This window comes from Pelophylax lessonae (genome assembly GCF_965119305.1).
Source record: "Pelophylax lessonae genome assembly, chromosome: 4".
Taxonomy (NCBI): Eukaryota; Metazoa; Chordata; class Amphibia; order Anura; family Ranidae; genus Pelophylax; species Pelophylax lessonae.
In genome coordinates, this window is record NC_138771.1 from 303,642,938 (window position 1) to 303,667,432 (window position 24,495).

At 42.5% G+C, this 24,495-nt stretch overlaps 2 protein-coding genes across 3 annotated transcripts in view; one reads left to right on the plus strand and one right to left on the minus strand.

Annotated features, from left to right (window-relative positions):
• PARPBP (PARP1 binding protein) overlaps positions 1–3,442 on the minus strand; it is a 169,611-nt gene extending 166,169 nt beyond the window's left edge. Inside the window, exon 1 of the mRNA XM_082256500.1 lies at positions 3,425–3,442. The gene's annotated coding sequence lies outside the window, so the exon portion shown is untranslated. The remainder of the gene's footprint in view (positions 1–3,424) is intronic.
• The window catches only part of NUP37 (nucleoporin 37), a 153,454-nt gene extending 142,201 nt beyond the window's left edge, over positions 1–11,253 (plus strand). For both annotated transcript variants that reach the window (XM_082256502.1, XM_082256501.1), the window contains exons 7-10: positions 3,760–3,941; positions 4,704–4,754; positions 10,927–11,020; positions 11,100–11,253. In XM_082256502.1, coding sequence (XP_082112628.1) covers positions 3,760–3,941; positions 4,704–4,754; positions 10,927–11,020; positions 11,100–11,213 — 441 coding nt within the window. In that variant the 3' untranslated portion in view covers positions 11,214–11,253. The remainder of the gene's footprint in view (positions 1–3,759; positions 3,942–4,703; positions 4,755–10,926; positions 11,021–11,099) is intronic.
• Positions 11,254–24,495: the final 13,242 nt, after the last annotated feature.

The window sequence follows — 24,495 nt, forward strand, 5'->3', positions numbered from 1 at the left end:
GGGCAAGAGAGGAATTAAATAGTATCTTATTCTTGAAGATAAATAGGAGATTGATATGGCTTAAAAGATACTCCTTTGAATTTGCAAACAAACCAGGGATGATGTTGGCAAGGGCCCTGAGGGGACCTAGGCAACAAACGCACATCCCCCGTATTAGGGGGGCGGGAGGTGGAGAGGTGTCCACATCATCGGCAATTGCAGGTGAATTTCGTACATTCTATCAATCCTTATATAATCAGCAGAGTGAAGGGAATGGAAAAGTAAACCAAAATAAACAGTTAGAACGGATTGAATCATACCTTCAAAACTCTGGTATGCCGGTGTTAGCTGCGGAACAAGCACTCGCAATGGAAGGAGAGATTACAGAAACAGAACTGGCCGTTGCAATATCCCAGGCTAAGACACATAAAGCTCTGGGTCCAGATGGACTCACAATGTTATATTATCAACACTTCAGGTCTCACCTGATACACCCCCTTTTGGGGCATATGAATTCTCTTCGGGACGGCTTGGCATTGCCTTTAGATTCACTGAGGGCGTATATAACGCTTATATTGAAAGAGGGGAAAGATCCCCTTCTCTGTGGCAGTTATCGCCCAATTTCTCTCCTGAATTGCGACACTAAACTTTTAGCAAAAATACTTGCAAATCGCCTCATTCCTTATATTCCACATATAATACACTATGACCAGGTGGGCTTTGTTCCGTCGCGTGAAGCAAGGGACAATACCACCCGGGTCATAGATATTATCCATGCAGCTCATGTTTCCTGTAACAAAATGGTGATGCTCTCTACTGACGCGGAGAAAGCATTTGACAGGGTGGCCTGGAGTTTCATCAAGGCCACCCTGTCATATATTGGATTGGGTCCACAGATGTTAACATTCATTCTGTCATTATATGCTAATCCATCAGCAGCTGTACGGGTGAATGAGTGGAGATCGGACTTTTTTTTAATATCGAACGGGACCAGGCAAGGTTGCCTGTTGTCCCCTCTCATTTTTATTTTAACACTTGAACCTTTTCTATGTTCAATACGTAGATCTCCCAATATATCAGGGATGTGGGTTGCTGGTGAGCAGCACAAAGTGGCTGCCTTTGCAGATGATCTCATATTTTTCGTTACTAATCCCATAGTATCTCTCCCAAATATACTGGAGGCACTCAGAGAATACGGAGCTTTAGCTAACTACAAAATTAATCTTACTAAGTCGTCGGCACTGAGCATTTCTATGTCAATACAGGAGGAACTCCAATTTCGCACATCATTCCCATTCTGTTGGGCTGAGGGCTCGATAAAATATTTGGGGGTCCAGATTACAGCAGACCCCTCAGATTTATATAGGAAAAACTTTCTACCTTTATTGAGGAAGATCAAGGGGGACCTGAGAAGCTGGCAACAGCTATTTTTAACTTGGTTTGGTAGGTGTAATGCACTAAAAATGAATGTTTTACCTAGGATTCTATACATAATGCAGGCCCTACCAATTGCAATTCCGTCTACTTTTTTTCAGCAGATTAAGACGATGTTCCGCTCTTTCATTTGGGCTCAAAGATCCCAGCGAATCCGGGTTACAGACCCTGCACCTCTCCAAAGACCGGGGGGGATAGGATTACCGGATATTCGTAGGTATTATAGAGCTATTCACTTGACACGGGTAGTGGACTGGAATTGCAATGGGGCCCTTAAACGATGGGTTGGGCTTGAGGTAAACGAGGCGGGCCAAATGACCCCTCCTGCACCATGGTCAATATACTCTTCTGCGGACGAGGTGTATGCACATCCTACTATAGGGACGACAATACGGGAAACCAGACGTATTCAACATTTCTCTAAGATATCCCACAGCCCATCCCCACTGATACCGATCTTAGGGAACCCTGAATTCCCTCCGGGATGTGTAAGCGCAAAGGTACGAAGTTTGGCACATGTCAGTAAAGTTCGTATATATGATATATGGAAGAAGGGGCAAATACCTACACAGGAAGAGATTGCGGAATGGCCAGATGTTGATCCGGCTTATTTCAGTATTTTTCAATTAAGACACTTCCTGAGGACATATCAGAAAGGGGCTATGTCCCTAGGAAATTAACCCCCTTCGAAGAGATATGTATCTCAAAGGCCCCGCCCAAACATTTGATATCTTTATTTTATACATGGTTGTCAGAAGAGCAAGAAGATCAACACCTCTCGTTTATACAGAGGTGGGAACATGAGCTTGAGATATCCTTAACCCCTGGGCAAGTCTACAAAATTTTGGCTACAGTTCATAAAACATCTATGGATTGTAAGATCCAGGAGATGGGCTACAAAATACTTACTAGGTGGTATAGAGTCCCTGAGGTGCTACATAAAATGGATGAGAAATACACGGACAGTTGTTGGCGTTGTGGATCGGAAGTAGGGACTATGGTCCATATCTTCTGGTCATGTCCCCTGATAAGGGTATTTTGGATGAAAATCGCTGTAATAATTAACAGTTGACAGAGGTAGAGATACAGGATGATCCCGCTCTATGTCTTCTGCATCTTACAAAGGGATCATCAAAAAAATATATAAAATCTCTGACACTTAGACTCTTAAATGCTGCAAAGGCATGCATACCTATTCTATGGAGACAAACTCAGACTCTCTCTCTGAAAATGTGGTTCGAAAAAGTTAAAGAGATTCATAAGATGGAGGAACTGACATCGGTGTTAAAAAAATTCAGAGGAGGTGACTAGAGCTCGGTGGCTGCCGTGGGTATCTTTCACTGGGTCAGAGGTGTACTCCAATTCTATTGAGGTGTAGATTTTGCGTTGCATGGGCATGTGCCCTCCTCCCCTCCCGACCCTTACCCTTTTATGTTGTCAATTTTTCAAGGGGGGGGTTTTTTTTCTCTTTATGTAAGATCCTAGGGGGTCTTACAAGGTCTGGCTATGCCTCTAAATACACGATATTCCCATTAGGGGGAAAGACACATTTTGCACTAAATCCCAAGGAAGGGTCTTCTCAATGTATTTATTACCCCCTTCTATGGGGGGATTATTTGAACACGTGCACGTTTGTTTAGATTATTCTTTAGTGGGGTTTTTTTTTTTTTTTTTTTTTTTTTTTTTTTTGTGGGTGTGCTTGGATTTGCCACAAGTGTGATATGCTGAGTTTGGATTCACAATGAGCATAATGATGAATAATTTTTTTTTTTTTTTTTTTGGGGGGGGTGTGTTGGGTTTTTTTTCTTTTTTTCTTCTCTTTTCTTGTTGTTTATCCTGATGTATGTATTATTTTTTTATGGTTTAATTGGTCTGTATTTGTAAAAAATAAAACCCAATAAAAATTGTCAAATTTAAAAAAAAAATGCTTAGTAATCTAGATCTAATCTATGCTGGTATTAATAATGTTATTAATAGTAGTTTGCCTTCTCCAGAGTCACATAGATTGTACCTGGTATGTAGACAGTGTTGGGCTGCATTAGTGAAGCATATCTGGTAATGCTCAGAATGATCATTAAGAGTTTTTTGCATTGATGCATCTCTCGGTCCCTGCAATTTCTTAGTGCTATGGTGTAATTTCTGTGGATTCTACTTTAAATAAGCAGGAAGGTGTCCCCATAAGAAGGCACAGATCTGTTAATAACAATAGGACAAGAGCATACTTATAAATCCTTTGAAAGCTAAAACAGCCCATATATATTTCAACTGCATTTTTGGTAGTTTGCCATTTTAACAATTTAAATGCTATTATAGTGTATAAACTTTCTACAACTTTTTCTTTTTCAGCTAATGGTAGCAGAGAAAACTGGCACCATACGTTTCTATGATTTGACTACACATCAGGCCATTCTGTCCCTTGAATCTATGCAAGTGCCTTTGATGTCTGCAGACTGGTGCTTGAAGAACACCTTCAGAGTTGGAGCAGTTGCAGGAAATGACTGGGTCATTTGGGAGATGCCACGCTCAAGGTTGGCACTTATTTTGTTACTGATTTACCTGGCCTGTATATATAGATTAGTGAAAAATGTGGTGAATTTTATTTTCTGTGGTTTTTGCATTATTTTGCTTCTATTTTTATCTCTGGTTAAAAGATCAACTTTAGGATATATACGTGTAGTGTTAAGGTGAAGTGTAAGGCTGGGTTCACACTATTTGCAGAGTGGCTCACAGCAGGGGTCTAGTGCTTCCCTGTTCACTGTTTCAGGGGTGCACTGGACCGAATTTTTGCCTGAATTCGGACCTTAAATGGAGCCAAAGATGCACAGGACTTCTGCAGTGCACTCCATGGCCGCCACACAAATGTGTGAGCTGGTCACACTCTTGTCATGCAAATTGGATGTGGGGAAACCATAAGTGTGCACCCAGCCTACAACAGGTTCTATAAATTGAACCGATTCATTTTTTTTTTTTTTTCTTTAAAGCAGCAAAGAAAAACCCATACTGAGGTAAGATCTGTCTTTAGGTCCCCTCAAAACCAAGTTTAGGGTGGAGTAAATTATTGACAAAAAAGTTCTGAAATACAGAATACTTTATTAATCCCAAAGGGAAAGTGGTAAATTGTTGAACGCATTTGGCCGTTAAAATTTTACATTTAGGCCATTTTGATCTAAAGAATCATTCTGGATTAGTAGAAATTAGATACTCGTATCACATACCTACTTTTTGTTATTTGCCATATGTTCCTTTATTACTATTTGACTTGCTAAGACACTTTTTACATTTTTTTTTAGCTATCCTCAGGATAGTAAGCCGTCACATGCTGACAGAGCAAGATCTTTCAGGTATGTATATGACCCCTTTTTATTTTTTTTTCTAGTACCTGCTAGTTACTGAAAATCCAGTTTTACATTTTCCCTCTGACTTAAAGTAGTTCTAACCCTAAATACAAAGAGATCCTGTTCCCTTGTAGCAGATTAGACAGCACAGTGCTTGTGTTGTGTAATCTGTCCCTCTAAGCAGTAAAAAACCTGGTTGTTCCTGTGTCTCCCTTGGGTGTGCTGACCACGGTAATCATGGCTGCTGATCCATGATCACCGTGGTCAGTTATACATGACTCCCTCATCCCGCTACTGTTGTCTCACCCCCTCCCCCTCCCTCCCTGCTTGCCTGTCAACTTCTGCGTGTGTGTTAAGCTCCAAAGTAATTTTTACATTTCAGCCACAGGCCTATGTATTCATCAATAACTCCTCTGTGTGTGGGTTTGTGTATATATATATATATATATGTGTGTATAAATTGGGCCCAATTAGCCATTTTCCCTCCCCGTTGTCGTGACTCATTAGTGTTACAAGGTCTCAGGTGTGAATGGGGAGCATGTGCGTTAAATTTGGTGTTATCGCTCTCTCTCTCTCTCATACTGGTCACTGGAAGTTCAACATGGCACCTCATGGCAAAGAACTCTCTGAGAATCTGAAAAAAAGACTTGATGCTCTAAATGTACGCATGGCCTAGGCCAGGGGTCTTCAAACTATGGCCCTCCAGTTGTTCAGGAACTACAATTCCCATCATGCCTAGTCATGTCTGTGAATCTCAGAGTATTACAATGCCTCATGGGATGTCTAGTTCCACAACAGCTGGAGGGCCGTAGTTTGAGGATCCCTGGCCTAGGCTATAAAAAGATTACCAAGACCCTGAAACTGAGCTGCAACACCATGGCCAGGTTTAACAGGACAGGTTCACTCAGAACAGGCCTCGCCATGGTCGACCAAAGATATTGAGTGCATGTGCTCAGCGTCCTATCCAGAGGTTGTGTTTTGGTAAATAGACGTATGAGTGCTGCCAGCATTGCTGCAGAGGTTGAAGGGGTGAGCGGGTCAGCCTGTCAGTGCTCAGACCATACGCCCCACACTGCATCAAATTGGTCTGCATGGCTGTCGTCCAAGAAGGAAACTTCTTCTAAAGATGATGCACAAGAAAGCCCACAAACAGTTTACTGAAGACAAGCAGACTAAGGACATGGATTACTGGAACCTTGTCCTCTGGTCTGATGAGACCAAGATACATTTTTTTGGTTCAGATGGTGTCAAGCGTGTGTGGCGGCAGCCAGGTGAGGAGTACAAAGACAAGTGTGTCTTGCCTACAGTCGAGCATGGTGGTGGGAGTGTCATAGTCTGGGGCTGCAAGAGTGCTGCTGGCACTGGGGAGCTACAGTTCATTGGGGGAACCATAAATGCCAACATGTACTGTGACATACTGCCCCCCCCCCCCCCACTGGGCCAACTGCAGAACTTGTGAAAGGGTCCCACTGCGGGACCGTAATAAAGGGCCCCGCAACGAGAGTGAAGGGCCCCAGGATGAGTGGGAGGAGCCCCAGGCTTAAAGGGAAGGGCCCCGGCCAGGTGTCTGGGGGGCCCTGCATGGTTTCTTGCACCGGGGCCCTGAAGGTTCTAGTTACGCCTCTGGCAAGAGCTATGGAAAACACAAAAATATTTCATTTTTAATGATTTATATAGTAAAATAACATTACAAAAAAAAACGTGAATTACCGGGACCGCAAAAACTGAACCGCGATGGAGCGGGGGATTACTGTATATGTATATATATATGTGGTATTTTTTATGTTTTGACAATTTTTCTTTTGGTGGTTTCTTCTGCAAAGATTTATTATTTTCTTTTATATTTTAAAAGCAAAAATAAGTAAAAAATTAAAACAATATACATTTTGTGAAAAGCAAAAATATTGCGCTAACCATAAAAAAGCTGCTACACCAAACAACTGACAAGAGAATTGTGAATAACAAAATGTGGAAAAAAAGTGCAGCGCTAATAAATACTAGCATATAAACGTGTGTGTATATATATATATATATATATATATATATATATATATATATATATATATATAAACCAAGAAAGGTAAATACAAATAAATTGCAAAATAAATAAAAGTGAACATCAAAAATCAACAGTCCCATATGTGAAGTGAAAAAAACAACTGACCGCCTACCTTTGCATCTGTATACGCTCTTTACCACGAGATGTTTGTAAGTACAATTTGGTGTATTTTTATTTAACCACTTAAGCCCCGGAGGATTTGGCTGCTAAAGGACCAGGGTTTTTTTTGCGATTTTTTACTGCGTGACTTTAACGGACAATTGCGCGGTCGTGCGACGCTGTACCTAAACGAATTTGACGTCCTTTTTTTCCCACAAAAAGAGCTTTCTTTTGGTGGTATTTGATCACCTGTGCGATTTTTTGATCACGCGCTGTAAACAAAAAAAGAGCGTAAATTTTGCAAAAATAACAATATTTTTCACATTTTTTTATATGAAATTCCCCAAAAAAAAAGGAAAAATCAAAATTTTTTAACATTTTTCGGCCAATTTGTTTTATGCTACCTATGTTTGGTAAAAAATCGCAAAAAGCGTATTTTGATTGGTTTGCGCAAAAGTTATCGCGTTTACTAACAAAGGGAAAGATTTTTGTCATTTTTGGTGTTTTTTTTTTGTAACACGTAATGGCGGCGATCTGCGATTTTTTTTCGGTACTGCGACATTGCGGCGGACAGATCGGACCCTTGACTGACATTTTTTACACTTTTGGGGGTACCAGTGACATTACTGCAGTAATCAGTGCTATACATATGCACTGTTACTGCAAAAATGACACTGGCAGGGAAGGGGTTAACTTTATTGGACAGGGAAGGGTTAAGTGTGTCCTAGGGGCGTGATTCTAACTGTGCAGGGACATTCCTATTGGTGTAAAAGCAAAGATCAACCGTTCTACATAGTAGAACGGACAGATCTTCACTTTTACACAGGGAGAACTGACAGGCAGCTTGTTTACACAAGCCGCTCTGTCTTTCTCCCTTCACAGGAGCGATCGCAGTGTGACTGGCGGACATCGAGTCCGCCGGTCACACGCACTGACTTGTCTGTGAACGAGCCGCGGCGGGCGCGCGCCCGCCCGCAATAGGCTCGCAAGTCAGTGACAGGCGAGTGACGTACCGATACGTCACTCTGCCTGGCCGGGGCTGACCGCCGCAGTATATAGTCGTGCGGCGGTCGGCAACCGGTTAATAAAAATTTTAGCAGTGTTGCACTATTTTGTGCTCCCTTGTTTTTTGGTTAATTTCTGGCCATTTGACGGAGTGAAATCCTCTCTGGTGTGACGGTTCATATCTGCTATCACCTCAACATCAGTGACCTCTGTCATCCCTTCATTCATCCATTGTACAACAAGCTGATTTGACTCATATGCTATATGGCATTTTGAGTCCTATCGTTCTGGTGAGCACATTATATCTCTATATCTTGTTGGTGTTGGGATCCAGTGAGCACTTCAATTATCACCGTTGTGGACTGTCTTTTTCACTTCACATATGGGACTGTTGATTTGATGTTCAATATACATTTTGTGTTCTAGATACAAGGGCTAAGTTTTTTTTCTGCAATTTCTGAGTTTGAGTTTTACTTGAAAATAAAGTTATTTTTAAATGAAAATAAATAGACCCTGCCAAAAGACCATTCTCTTCAACAAAATGCTGCTCATAAAATTATGTGCAAATTAAAGAGGAAGTAAACCTCATAAAAAAAAAATGAGAAAAAAACCTGTGAAGACAAAGGCATAATGAGCTAGTATGCATCGCATACTAGCTTATTATGAAATACTTACCTTAAAACGAAGCCCTCGCAGTGCGTCCCGCTCAGCAACAGGGCGGCCGACATGTCCGGCCGTCCTGCTTCCTCGTTCGCGTCCTCCGGCCATCTGATTGGCTGGGGGTGCAATTACATCACTCCCACGCATGCGCGAGGGAGCCGCCGTTCATAGCATAGGGCTCTGAAGGAACGGCACGGGTGGCCGTTCCTTCAGAACGCATGTGCCGATGACGTCATCGGCTACATGCACTGTAAATATCTCCTAAACTGTGCATGTTTGTTTAGGCGATATTTATAGCCCCTATAGGTAAGCCTTAATATAGGCTTACCTATAGGTTAAAGACTTTAAGGTGAGTTTACAACCTCTTTAAATGCATTTCATGCATGTTAATTACCTTTTTTTTTTTTAAACTATACATTGTTATTGGAGTTATACAAAAAGATAACAGTACAGATTTAACACACACTTTAAAATGTATACAGTAGTATGAACATATGTGTATAAAACAAGGAACAGGGTAAACACCGAAAGAAAGAAGCTGTGGTGATAAAGGAAACAAACAAAATATAGTAAGTATAGTGTTCACAAATATTGTATGAGCAAACTGAGAGGGTACACAAATGATAATGCTAGGACCAATGATCCATGCAGGAACACTAATGCAGTATCACTAAATGTTTTCTTGATACCTATGAATATCAGATCCAGTAGTAGAGATGTACATTTTTTTACCTTTTTAAAAGCCTCCTTTGCATTGACACCCAAAACCCTAAGACTGCTAGATATTTCAGAGCTGTCATGCAACATTTAAAATTTGATTTTTTTCTCATTTTTAAGTTGGTGTCAAGGTCCCCATAAAGTTTTTTTTTTTTTTTTTTTTGCAATCAAATTTGAGAACATCCTACTATTTTATGTGTTCCTATACACACAGCATGCTCAACTTTTAAAAACCTATTTTAACCATTTTGGCCTTGTTTACACGGGTAAACGACAGCATGAACCCATGCAAGAGCTGTGTTTACACGTATTGGGGATGCATATGTATGTTATATATGATCTCTGCAGCCCCATTCTTAATATGATCGGTAGGATTTTGAGCAAGTAAAAAGAACTTAAAAAGGTACGTATTGGGGATGCATATGTATGTTATACATGATCTCCCCAGCCCCATTCTTAATATGACCGGTAGGATTTTGAGCAAGTAAAAAGAACTTAAAAAGGTAAGCATTCATTTTTTAGTTCTGCCATGGTTGTCTTTTGATCCTGCCAAAGTTCCTGCCATCAGCCTTTCCAGTTTTCTTCTGTGAACCACAGAACACCACCAAATTTTGAAGAGAGGGGAGAGTATTCTATAGTCTTTTGCTGGTTGACAATATTGCTTCTCCATGAATACAGTATAGTGAGTTAGCATTGGCACCCTAGGACAGGGAGGGTGTTGCTTGGCAGTATCATCAGGTAAAAAAAAAAAGGGAGTAAGCTTAAAAAAGGAATGCTTGCCTGGGACGGATGGTCCCGATGCTCCCAAGCCCTTACCTTCTTCCCATCTCTCGGCCTCTAACCTTCTGGCCCCCCTTTCTCTCTTAGACTCCCCTATTCCTTCTCTAGCTCCCTACTAGGTAGGTGCGTGAGCTCCTTTCTTTTAGCTTCACCTTTTAGCCTAACTTTCTTCTGGTTTCTGCTCCTTTTTTCCTTTTTAGATCTATTTAGGCTGTATATTGCACCACCGTTTAGATACTGGTGTGCCCATGGAATGCACTGTTGTGTGGAACTGCTTCAGGACCCCTTGGTCCTTATGGTTTCATAACATGGATTGCTGTTGTGTAAGCTCTCGTTTTTCCTGTTTATTCATTGCCTTATTTTTGCCTTCCTTGTGAGCTAACTGTCAATGCTAGCCCCTGCATGGGCGGAGCTTTTGCATGTTAACTACAGTACTTGTTAAAACCAAATAAAACTATTAAAACAGAAAAAAGGAATGCTTATGCAGTCACCACATCTAAGGAATGGTAAGGTGCAATACAGAACATTTTGTGTTTGTTTCATATAAGGGTTAATGAGGTATGTAGCATGGGTTATAAGAATGTGGAATAGAAAGCGCATGTTTTATTCTCCCCTACTTTCTGCTTTATCGTGTGTTGCAGCACACTGCATCAGACGCAGCCACAGCTCATTTGTTTCAAACTGGCCCCATTTTAGTAAAAATTACTTCTGGTGTTTTTTTTTTTTTTGGTGCAGCACAGATGTGCTCTGGAGATGTGCTAAGATGTTAGTCTAAATTGCTGTAACACAGTGGGGTGAATGGGCCCTAATACCTCTGCTACTAAAATTGCTAATTTTGTTAACATGTTTCCACTGTAGGTGGTCTAAATGTAATGAGAACTTGTTTGCAACCACGGGATGTCCAGGAAAGATGAACACCCAACTTCTTATTCATCACTTAGGTCACCCTCATGTAAGATATTTATTTTGTTATTAAATGGTAATAATGGTAGCTTGCCTTGGATAATAACAAAGTGCCATTTCTTCTGTAGCCCATCCTCGTTGGATCTGCATCTGTAGGATCTGGACTCAGCTGGCACAGGACTCTGCCACTCTGTGTAGTTGGTGGTTACCGGAAGCTGTTCTTTTGGCTCACTGAAATGTAAATTTACAAAATATATTAAATAATTATAACGTTTGTATTAAAAAATTTGTATATAAATTGGACAAATATATAAATATTTTTGTGTCAAGTTCATGCATACTTAGAAAGAAATGTCTAATGACCCTTTCACACGACAGCATCCTTTTCAATCAGCAGGGACCTGTGAACAGATCCCCTGCTACTTCAGAGTGGAGGAGATGTCATTTTTGTGACAGCTGTGGCGATTCAGTTTTTTTCCTCATTAAACCACGTTAACTTAGTGGGCAGGCAGATATTAGTGACCTGTCCTGTTTATGTGCAAAAAAAACAATGGAAAAGGATGCAAGCCTTTTATTATAACTTTATCGCGTGTGTGTGTATGTATATGTGTGTATATATATATATATATATATATATATATATATATATATATATATATAAACTGTGCATAAGTTTTAGGCAGGTGTGAAAAAAATGTAAATTCAAATGTTTTCTGAAAAAGAAGTGCCAATAGTTTATTTTTATCAATTCACAAAGTGGAAATTAAATGAACAGAAGAGAAATCCAAGTCTGGACGACTCGACTATGCACATAAAACATAGGAAAGGGGGTGCAGAAAAATGTCAGCAGGTGCTCTGGACTAATGAGTCAAAATGTTAATTATCTGGCTGTAGCAAGAGGCAGTTTGCCAAATGTTGGGAGAGTGGTACAATATTGAGTGTCTGCAGGAAACAGTGAAGCATGGTGGAATTTCCTTTCAAGTTTGGGGCTGCATTTCTGCAAATGGATTTGGAGATTTGGTCAGGATTAATGGTGTCCTCAATGATGAGAAATACGGGCAAACCCGTATCCATCATGACATACCATTAGGGAGGCTTGTGATTGGCCCCAAGTTTATTCTGCAGCAGGACAATGTTCCCAAACATACAGCCAATGTCTTAAGGAACTTTCTTAAGCAAAACTAAGATCAAGGAGTACTAGAAGTGAGGGTTTGGCCCCCACAGGGCCCTAATCTCAACATCATTGAGTCAGTCTGGGATTACCGTACATGAAGAGACAGAAGGATTTTAGGCCGCATACATCCACTGAAGGTCTGTGGTGAGTTTCCAAGATGTTTGGAACAACCTGCCTGTCCAGTTCTTTGCAAGTGTACCTAGAAAAATGTATGCTGTTCTGAAGGCAAAGGGGTGGTACACCAAATATTATTTTGATTTGGATTTCTCTTCTATACATTTACTTTCCATTTTGTTAATTGATAAAAATAAACAATTAACACTTCTATTTCTGAAAGCATTCCTAATTTACAGCATTTTTTTTTTACGACTGCTTAAGACGTGTGTGTGTGTGTGTGTGTGTGTGTGTAAGTGTAATTTCTCTATCATTCATAGACAGACGCAGCTCCATCTTCTAAAGACCAATGGGTTATGCTCCTCCTATCAGGAATAGTCACTAGGCAGGAAAAAAACGTTACCACGCCCATGGGGCTGTCCCTGCCGGCATAACCCCACATACTCTGCTTCAGCCTGCAGTTTTGTTTCTGATTGGTTTAGGAATAGGTCCTAGCTCCCTGCTGGGACTTTAGTCTTAGCTGTTAATAGGGAAATTTTGTTATTTTATGATTTGTTTTCAATAGTTAGTTCCTAGAGAACTACAAGCAACAGCCGGCTGTGGTTTTGGACTGGATAATCTAGATCCTTAAGATCTCCCAGCCTGGCCAGCGAGCGTGAGCAGGTTATAGTTCAGAACTAGGCCTTGCTACGACAGTGCTCCTATGGATGGGGACGAGCCTGCGAGGGAACAAGTCTCGCTGGGACGCAATCGATCTGAAACGCCCTGAGTCGCAGCATACCCCCTGGCTGGCAGCACCCCCACCCCAGGTGAGAGGTGAACTGTTCAGAGTGGCGCCCACCTGGTCCCGTGGTATGGTGAGTAATACTGTTCCCCTAAGCCTCTGGCGGTCTCGGGGTGGATGTGGGCCCCTCCTTGGGATGGTCAGACCCCCAGGTTCCTTTCCATTTCCCCAGCCCCTCTAACAGTCACGGTGCCAGGCTGTCCGAGTACCATGTCAAGCTGTCCAAAGTGCCTGACTGAGCTGACCAGCGGATATCGACAGATCACCTCACATGGCCGGATCGGGCCGAAAATTGAGGCCGCGGCCTACTCGCAGCTGTCCGGGTACCATGCCAGGCTGTCTGAAGTGCCTGACTGAACTAACCGGCGGATGCCAACGGATCGCCTCTGGCCGACACCACAGATGCACTGGTGGCTCCTTGGGAGTCTGTATCAGCTGATTTATGCATTCTCTCCATTAAAACTTCTGCCGAGGCTTCTTCGCAGGATAGAAGTGGAAGGGGTTCCGGTCATTCTGGTGGCCCCAGACTGGCCTCGCCGGTCTTTGCATGCAGACCTGATAAAGTTGGTCGCCGATGCTCCCTGGAGACTTCCTCTCAGGGAAGATCTGCTGTCTCAAGGACGATCTTCCATCCTGCTTTACAGTAGCTTGCTTTAAAGGCGTGGCTGTTGAAAGCCAGGTTTTGAAGGATAGAGATCTTTGTGATTCCTACACTACTGAAGGCCAGAAAGTCTACTTCCAGGAAGATCTAACATCGTATATGAAATCGCACATTTCATGGTGTGAATCATTGAAGGTGCACCCTCGCTTGTTCTCAGTGGCTAGGGTTTTGACTTTTCTTTAAAAAGGTGTTGAATGGCGGTTGGCTTTGGTCACTATCAAAGGCCAAGTGTCGGCTCTGGCTGTGTTTTTCCAACGCCCTTTAGCTACACATGCCCTGATTCGCACATTTACTGAGGGGGTTTGCCATATGGCTCCCCCGAGGCAATGCCCGCTACCTCCGTGGGATTTGAATTTGGCTTTATTTGTTCTTCAAAAATCTTCATTTTGAGAACATTAGGCAGATTCCTCTGCTTGCCTTTTCTCAGAAGGTTGCCTTTTTGGTGGCTATTACTTCTGCCTGCAGAGTATCTGAATTGGATGGAGTTGTCCTGCCGCTCACCTTATCTGGTGGTCCACAGAGATAAAGTGGTACTCCGACCTAATCAGTCGTTTCTTCCCATGATGGTTTCTGATTTTCAATTGAATAAAGACATTGTGGTGCCTTCACTTTGTCAAAAGCCCAAGTATTCCAAGGAAATGGCATTGCGTTCTTTGGCTGTGGTGCTGGCGATCAGTGTTTACCAGGAGGCCACTGAGTCTTTTAGAAAATCAGATGCTCTTTTAGTTTTTACCAAAGGACCTCGTAAAGGATTGACTGCATCTGCTGCAACCATATACAGATGGATCAGGCAGACTGTAGTTCAGGCTTATTCACAGTTTTTTTATTGGTCCTAGACATACTCTGCCCTGGTATACACTTATGCGATTCGGCAAACGCAATGCATCCTGTGCATTTCCTGCATCGCATTGCAATCACACAGCTTGCATGTGATTTGATGCTGGTGTCAATGTTCTCTTCACAACACCGTGAAACAGATTGCAAAACGCAGTGCGATTGCCAGAATCACATGGGTGTGAACACCTATGTGATGCAATTCAAGTGCAGAGGGAAAAAAAGGGTCCTACACCATTTTAGTGTGGATGCGATTTCAGCCATACAAAATGTATATGGACACAGACTTTTGAGTTTGTTAATCACTATTTGTGCACTTGACTGGCGCATCACTATTTTTGGTTTATTCAGTTTGCGTTGTGTGGTGTAGGCACATTAAGTGTATGCTGCCGGTTCTTATATTGATTGTTTGAATATTGCACATTATTAATTACCTATATTTTTTTGCACTGATAGTTTTTTGTTATATTTTAAGCCCAAGACTAGCCAGTCCGGTTCGGCAGACAAATCCTCCTCTGCATGAAGGGACACCCTCACCCGATCGGGGGTGGGGGGACGTCTGTGTTACTTTCAAGAACCCTGGACGTCTCTGATTCAGGACAAATGGGTTCACAAACTAATTCGTTCAGGGTACAAGATCGAATTTCGGTCTCGCCCAGCAGACAGGTTCTTTCCATCAAATCTCCGTCTGTCTCCGGATCGATTGAAGGATCTCAGGGAGGCAGTGCAGGATCTCCTTGCACAGGGAGTGATTGTGCCGATTCCTCAACTGGAAATGTTTTTGAGGATTTTATTCAAACCTGTTTAAAGTGCCCAGAAACGAGGGCAAGGTGCGTCCAATTCTGGACCTCAAATCACTGAACCGATTTGTGCAGGTGCAGAAGATTCGGATGGACTCCATTAGGTCGGTGGTAGCATCTTTAAATCAAGGGGACTTTCTGGCCTCCATTGATGTAAAAGATGCATATCTGCACATCCTTGAATACGGGGGTCATCGGAGGTATCTCCCTTTCGCAGTGGCGGAGGAGCACTTTCCATTTGTGGCATTATCCTTTGGTCTAGCCTCCCCTCCCAGAGTCTTCACCAAGGTTTTGGCCCCAGTGTTAGCTTTGCTCCGCACAAAGGGGATTGTGATCCTCGGATATCTGGACGATTTCCTGTGGAGAGCAAGTTCTCATCTAACCCTGTTGGACCTGTCAATCACGGTTCAGACCCTTCAGGAGTTCGGGTGGACCATCAACTTCAAGAAGTCTGCGCTGACCCCGTCAGTGCGCTTGAATTACCTGGTTATGATTTTGGACTCCTCTCTGGCGAGGGTCTTTCTCCCCGGGGAAACACTTCAGACTTTGCAAAGCGGGATCAGGTTGCTGATGGACACTGATCTCTCCTCCCTGCGGACTTGTATGAGGTCTCTGGAGCTGATGGTGTCGACCTTTTCACACAAGACCGCTACAAAAAGAGATTCTTGTCAAGTGGAACAAGGATCCGCAGTCCTTAGACAGAATGATAAGACGCTTTGGCGAGCGAGGTCAGAGCTCTCGTGGTGGCTTCTGTCATCCGCTCTGAGCCAGGGCAGGTCTTTTCTACCGTCCTGGAGCTCAGGGCGATCAAGCTCTGCCTGCTCCACTGGGACGACTCGGCTGCATGGTTTTCCGGTTTGGGTACAATCCGACAATGCCACGGCTGTGGCTTACATCAATCATCAAGGGGGCACCAAAAGTGTCTGGGCGGCCAGGGAGGTGGCCAAGATTCTGTCATGGGCCGAGAAACATATGTCGGCTCTCTCCGCAGTTCACATTCCCGGTGTGGAGAACTGGCAGGCGGATGACCTGAGTCGTCAGGTTCTCAATCATGGGGGGGATTGTCCCTGCATCTAGAGATTTTTCATCTCCCGTGTGCCCAATGGGGAACTCCGGAGGTTAATCTGTTTGCGTCTCGTCTGAATAAAAAGGTACAGTCGTTTGTGGCCAGGGCTTGTGACCTTCTGGCCGATGCCACAGACGCTTTGGTGGTACCCTGGAGCCAATATCAGCTGATTTATGCCTTTCCTCCGATAACAGCTGTTGTCGAGGTTCCTCTGCGGGTTGGCGGTGGAAAAAGTGCCAGTGATTCTGGTAGCCCCAGACTGGCCTCGCCGGTCTTGATACGCAGACCTGGTAAAGATGGTCGTCGAGCCTCCTTGGCGGCTGCCTCTGAGAGAGGATCTGCTGTCTCAAGGGCCGATCTTCCATTCTGCTTTACGGTCATTGGCTTTAACGGCATGGCTGTTGAAGGCCAGGTGTTGAGTGACAGAGGTCTCTGTGATTCCTACCCTGTTGAGGGCTAGAAAGGCAACTTCCAGGAAGATTTCTCATTGTACTTGGAAGATAAACAGTGGGTACGGAAAGTATTCAGACCCCCTTAAATTTTCACTCTTTGTTATATTGCAGCCATTTGCTAAAATCATTTAAGTTCATTCTTCTTCCTCATGAATGTACACATAGCACCCCATACTGACAGAAAAACACAGAATTGTTGACATTGTTGCAGATTTATTAAAAAAGAAAAACTGAAATATCACATGGTCCTAAGTATTCAGACCCTTTGCTCAGTATTTAGTAGAAGCCCCCTTTTGATCTAATACAGCCAGGAGTCTTTTTGGGAAAGATGCAACACGTCTTTAACACCTGGATTTGGGGATCCTCTGCCATTCCTCCTTGCAGATCCTCTCCAGTTCTGTCAGGTTGGATGGTTGGTGGACAGCCATTTTTAGGTCTCTCCAGAGATGCTCAATTGGGTTTAAGTCAGGGCTCTGGCTGGGCCATTCAAGAACAGTCACGGAGTTGTTGTGAAGCCACTCCTTCGTTATTTTAGCTGTGTGCTTAGGGTCATTGTCTTGTTGGAAGGTAAACCTTCGGCCCAGTCTGAGGTCCAGAGCACTCTAGAGAAGGTTTTTGTCCAGGATATCCCTGTACTTGGACGCATTCATCTTTCCCTCGATTGCAACCAGTCGTCCTGTCCCTGCAGCTGAAAAACACCCCCACAGCATGATGCTGCCACCACCATGCTTCACTGTTGGGACTGTATTGGACAGGTGATGAGCAGTGCCTGGTTTTCTCCACACATACCGCTTAGAATTAAGGCCAAAAAGTTCTATTTTGGTCTCATCAGACCAGAGAATCTTATTTCTCACCATCTTGGAGTCCTTCAGGTGTTTTTTAGCAAACTCCATGCGGGCTTTCATGTGTCTTACACTGAGGAGAGGCTTCCGTCGGGCCACTCTGCCATAAAGCCCTGACTGGTAGAGGGCTGCAGTGATGGTTGACTTTCTACAACTTTCTCCCATCTCCTGACTGCATCTCTGAAACACAGCCACAGTGATCTTTGGGTTCTTCTTTACCTCTCTCACCAAGGCTCTTCTCCCCCGATAGCTCAGTTTGGCCGGACGGCCAGCTCTAGGAAGGGTTCTGGTCGTTCCAAACGTCTTCCATTTGAGGATTATGGATGCCACTGTGCTCTTAGGAACCTTAAGTGCAGCAGAAATCTTTTTGTAACCTTGGCCAGATCTGTGCCTTGCCACAATTCTGTCTCTGAGCTCTTCAGGCAATTCCTTTGACCTCATGATTCTCATTTGCTCTGACATGCATTGTGATCTGGAAGGTCTTATATAGACAGGTGTGTGGCTTTCCTAATCAAGTCCAATCAGTATAATCAAACACAGCTGGACTCAAATGAAGGTGTAGAACCATCTCAAGGATGATCAGAAGAAATGGAAAGCACCTGAGTTAAATATATGAGTGTCACAGCAAAGGGTCTGAATACTTAGGACCATGTGATATTTCAGTTTTTCTTTTTTAATAAATCTGCAAAAATGTCAACAATTCTGTGTTTTTCTGTCAGTATGGGGTGCTATGTGTACATTCATGAGGAAGAAGAATGAACTTAAATGATTTTAGCAAATGGCTGCAATATAACAAAGAGTGAAAATTTTAAGGGGGTCTGAATACTTTCCGTACCCACTGTATATTGCCTGGTGTGAATCGCAAAAATTGTTTCCTCGCTCGTTTTCGGTGGCGAGGGTCTTGGCTTTCTTGCAGAAAGGAGTTGGACAACGTTTGGCTTTAGGCACGATTAAAGGACAAGTGTCGGCCTTAGCCATTTACTTCCAATGCCCGTTGGCGACTAATTCCTTAATCCGCACCTTTATTCAAGGGGTGCGTCATCTGGCTCCTCCAAAAAGATCCCCTTTGCCTCTTTGGGATCTGAATTTGGTTTTATCTGTTCTTCAAAAGCCTCCTTTTGAAAATATTAGGGACATATCTCTGCCTTTGTGGTTTCAGAAGGTCGCCTTTCTGGTGGCTATCACTTCTGCCCGCAGAGTGTCTGAGTTGGCGGCGCTTTCCTGTTCGCCTTATTTGGTCGGTCATAGAGATAAAGTGGTTCTCCGACCTAATCAATCTTTCCTTGATGAGGTGGTGTCTGCTTTCCACCTTAACGAAGATACTGTTTTATCTTCGCTCTGTTCTAAACCGAAGCATCCCGAGGAATTTGCCTTACATTCTTTGGATTTGTTTCTGGCGAGCAAGGTTTACCTGTCAGCCACAGAGCCTTTTAGGACATCTGATTCTGTTTGTCCTTACTGAGGGATCTCGTAAGGGTTCGGCTGCGTCTGCTGCGACCATGTCAAAATGGATCAGGCAGAGAGTTCTTCAGGCCTATTCATTGCAGGGTCGGGTTCCTCCTTTCTCTGTGAAGGTGCATTCTACTAGAGCGCTGGGTGCCTCTTGGGCTTTTCACTATCGGGCATCTGTTACTCAAGTGTGTAAGCGGCGACTTGTTCGTCCGTACATACTTTTACAAAATTCTGCAAAGTAGATTTATTGGCATCCTCGGATGCCTTCTTTGGCCGCAAGGTTTTGAAGGCTGCTGTTTAAAGAATCTTGTTTTTTTTTCTCTTTAAGGGGTAGAATTTTTCTTTTGGGGGTAAGATCCTGTTGCTACTGGTTAAGCTTTTTGTTACCCAGTTGGCTACGTTTTTAGCCTTTGAAATACTTTTAACAGTTTTGGTTGCGTTCTTCCCACCCCTCATGCCTATACTGCTTTGGGACATCCCAATAGTGAAGAAGCATAAGAGGTACGTCTGTCAATGGACAATAGAGAAAACGGGATTTTTGTAAGAACTTACCATAAAATCCTTTTCTCTGAAGTGCATTGACAGATGCAGCACCTGCCCCTCTATTTTGGGGATGGTTGTGTCTTCTTTTCACTGCTTGCTACAAAACTGATATGAGAGCACAGTGTTGCTGGGGTTATGTTGTGAGGGACAGATCTATAGGCATTTCGAGTGAAAACTTTTCACTGCCTAGTCTAATCCTGTAGATGGCGCATAACCCATTAGTGAAGAAGTATAAGAGCTGTGTCTGTCAATGGACTGCAGAGAAAAGGATTTTATGGTAAGTTCTTACAAAAATCCAGTTATTTCAAGCTTCCCCTGGTTGGCCACAGGGTTATCCTCAAAGGAACAGTCAAATAGCGTGGGTTGCAAAAGTTATTTTAGAAGCACATTCTTCCGTCTTTCAAATATATATTTTTTTTTTTATTTGCAACACGTGGAATAAAATGCCCCAACTTTATCGAACATCCTAGAAATACAATATAATGCAGTAAGAGATAATCTAGGAGAGGGCTTTTTTTTATTCCTGATTTTTCTTTACAAAAATTAGCAATGGTGTGCATCTTTATTGCATAGTAGAGAGAGGAAAAAAAAAGGTGTGTGTGTGTATGTATGTATAGAATTCGCTACATATTGATTTGTGGAAATAAGTTGAGATTCTCCTACCTCACAGATCTTTGCTTATTGACATAAATAGACACTGTTATATTCAGAGCAGTATAAATATTCTGACTATATATATATATATATATATATATATATATATATATATATATATATATATATATATATATATATATACAGTATATAGATGGAGAGAGATGCTGCATATCATTGTTGGGAAAGTTAGAACGAGACATCAGAACATTAATAAAAAATAAAGATATGCCTTTTGCATATGTATATTAAAATGACAGGGCACATTACCGATCATTGTGATTAGAGAGTATGTTAACTGGCAGTATGCCATAAGCGTATACTTTGGTAGAATACATCACTGCTTCCAAACTTGAGATGACTGATAATTTAGGCAATGGGAAAGTTGGAAAGAATCGCTCATAATTTAAGAGACATGTCACTTGTTATCAGCTGATGAAAAATAGCTGTTAGTCCAGGGGCATGTTAGTGGCAATTTGTCTGTTTGAGAGTTCACAGGAGGGTGGAAGTTTATTGGTCAAGTGGGCTGAATCGCCATATTGGAGAATGTGTCCTGTTAGAGGCTATTCTGTTGGGAGCGACTGTCTAAGTTGACACAAGCCGGGTTGCACAAGGAAACCCCCTCTCCACTTCTGAAATAGTGACATTACATAGGTAGCCTGTAAGTGTATGTTTCCCTGCACAGCTCTGCATGTAAGGTTTGGAGGAGGGGAGCGTTTCAGGTGCTAATCATATGGAGAAGAGAGGTTTTGGTCTTTTTGGAGGCATGGGAATGATGATGCTGGTACACAAATGTAGGCAATATTGTTGCCATGTTTGTGGATAGTGCATTTATGTTTTATGTTGTGAATGGAAACCTGACAAGTGTCTAATGTATATCATTATCTATAGGATATTCCAGCTTTTTACTATCTCAATAACTTCCAGGACTCTACAACTTCAGACTGTATTTATTGGCCAAAAAAAGCTAATCTAGGATGAAAGCAGTAAAGAAGTAATTGCACATAGCAAGCAGTCTGTTCTATTTCACAGCTCATTCAGAACCACAATCTAAATCTGTTGCCCGGCAGTCACGTTTCATAAAGTCCTCTAGAACAGCTGCCCATTGCCATAAATTCTATTTATAGGGAACAGTGACAGGTCACAAAGACTTTGTTTATAGGTGTTTTATTGTTTTTGGAGCACTGTGTCCTGACATGTGTAAGCAGTGGTAATTGATTCCTTGGTTCTTGTTTTTTTTGGACCCCACACAGTATGTTAGGACATTGAGAATACAGTAAAAAATCATAAAGTATATTTTGGGTGGAAAAAAATCCATAAACATGGATATGCTATTTAAACTTGAAATTCTAAATGTACTTGAATGTACAGCACAAGAAACAACATCATGATTTCAGGTACTGAAGGGAGAGACATCCTTACATGCACCTAAACAGGCTGTCCAAGGCCCCTTTCACACTTGTACGACCTGAAAGTCGCACGACTTTGCCGCAACTTGAAGCAATGCCCGTGTGAACCTTGAGATCTATGGACCTCAATTCGCATCAAAGTCGGACTACTTTTAAGTCGCACTGATATGAATGGTACTCATTGGAAATCATGGGGTACAACTTGTCATGCAACTCTGCAGTCCCGAGTCACAGAACAAATTGCACAAGAGTGAAAGGGGCCTTAACCTTCTATATTCAGAAGTTGGGCTCATTTCAGAACAGCATTATCTAACTTCAAAATCTTGAAGATTTTTGTATTTAAAAGCGGTAGTAAACCACAGCCTTTTTAAAAAATAAAAAAAAATAAATAACAACCTGCACCACATTCTAGCGTATTATGAAATGTTTACCATAGAACAAAGCCCTCCAGCTGACAGGGCGCGATGAGCCAGGATTCACAGCTGTGGTGCAAAGCTCTGAAGGGACAACACGGGTATGCCGTTCCTTCAGCGCATGCAGCGGTGACATTACTGGCTGCATGCAGTGTGAATATCTCCTAAACTGTGAAAATTTAGAAGATGGCCATTGTACTACAGGAAAGCCTTATTATAGGAAAATGCCTGTGAGCGAGGGATACAGGTCCTGTATGCAGGGCCAGATTAAGAACATCATGGGCCTGGTGCATAGCATTTTTGTGGGCCTTTTTATGGAAATAAATAATTATAAAATTAAAACGCAAACAATTGTTAAAACAAACTAAATATTTAAAAAAATTAAATTAAAGAGGCGGGATAAGAGAGAAGGGTGCCTTTGACTAGCTTTATTAGAGTAGTAATGTGGTGAACTGTGTCTAGGGCCATATTGAATTAATAATGGGAGGGACTTACATGGGCATGGTTAACCACTTTACCACTAGAGGATTTTGCTGTCTTACGTCTGGGCCACTTTTTGCGATTCGGCACTGTGCAACTTTAACGGACAATTGTGCGTACGTGTGACGCTGTACCCAAGCGAAATTTACGTCCTTTTTTTCCCACAAATAGAGCTTTCTTTTGGTGGTATTTGATCACCTGTACGATTTTTACTTTTTGCGCTATAAAAAAGAGTGTTTATTTTGAAAAAATAACAATATTTTTCACATTTTTTTTATATGAAATTCCCCCCAAAAAAATGTAAAAATCAAATTTTTTTTAAATTTTTGGCCAATTTGTTTTATGCTACCTATGTTTGGTAAAAAAAAAAAATCACAATAAGCGTATTTTGATTGGTTTGCGCAAAAGTTATTGCGTTTACTAACAAAGGGAAAGATTTCTGTCATTTTTGGTGTTTTTTTTTTTTTAACGCGTAATAGCGGCGATCTGCGATTTTTTTTTTTTTTGCGGGACTGCGACATTGCGGCGGACAGATCGGACCCTTGACTGACCTTTTTGACACTTTTGGGGGTACCAGTGACATTACTGCAGTAATCAGTGCTATATATATGCACTGTTACTGTAAAAATGACACTGGCAGGGAAGGGGTTAATTTTATTGGAGAGGGAGGGGTTAATGTATGCCTGGTGCTTACTAACGTGTGTGGGGGGGAGGTGACTGTGTGACACAAGGACAGATCGAGGGTTCAACTATGCTGAACCCTGCAATCTGACCCTGCCTGTCACTTCAGAGATCCGCCCGCTTGTGTTTACACAGGCGGGCGGATCGCCACACTCGATTCCCCGACGATCGGGGAAGAGCAGTGGCGATTGCCGCTGCTCCTCCCCTGGCCCGACTACAGCGGGAGCGAGCCTCCGGCGGCGCGCGCGCGCCGCCGAGAAAGGGGAGTGTCTGACGACGTAGGTTTACGTCGTCAGACGATAACGAACCACTTTGCCGCAGTAGGCTCAACGTGAGCAGACGGCAAGTGGTTAAGCAAAATAAAAGCCTTATTCTCCTAAAATGTGCTAAAATTGCTGTCCTGCAAGCCAGAATCTGAGACCTAATCAAACCACAGCACAATCATTATATTAAAAATGAAACCCTGACTATACTTGATTTTGTGTACACTGAAAATAGATAGCGAGCTAACACTTTGTCTGAGCCTTCTTTAAAGAGGAAGTAAAGTCTGTCGTTTTTTTTTTTTTTTCTTTTTTCTTTTTTTCCCCCCTTACCTGAAAAGTAAAGGCATAATGTTCTAGCATGCATCGCATACTAGCACATTACGTTAAAATTACCTTCAAACTAAGCCCTCATTGTCCCCCCTGGAGGCTGCATCCATCGTTGCCCATCTTCCTTCTGGGTCTGCGGACTCCGACTGCGCTACTGGCCGGTGCCGCATGATGTCACTCCCGCGCGTGCGCGTGGGATCCACCGGTCACGGCACAGGTCTCTGTAGGATGATGTTATCGGACACAGTATACAGTAAATGTATCCTAAACGGTGCAAGTTTAGGAGATATTTACAGTACCTATAGGTAAGTAGTATTATAGGTACAAAAATTTCAGGAGGGTTTACAACCTCATTAAAGAAGATCTTAGTAGCTGGCAACTGTAGAGATAATGAACACTTTGGTGAGAATTCTGTAATGTACTATATAGTGCAGGAGTGTGTACTGTACACTATATTGTGTAAAGTACAATATATTATATATACTGTGAGTCTCACAGTTCATAGTTGTCAACAATTAGAAAAGTTCCAGTGCATCAAGAAGCCATGCATTTGCTGTGCATGCAACAAGCCATTC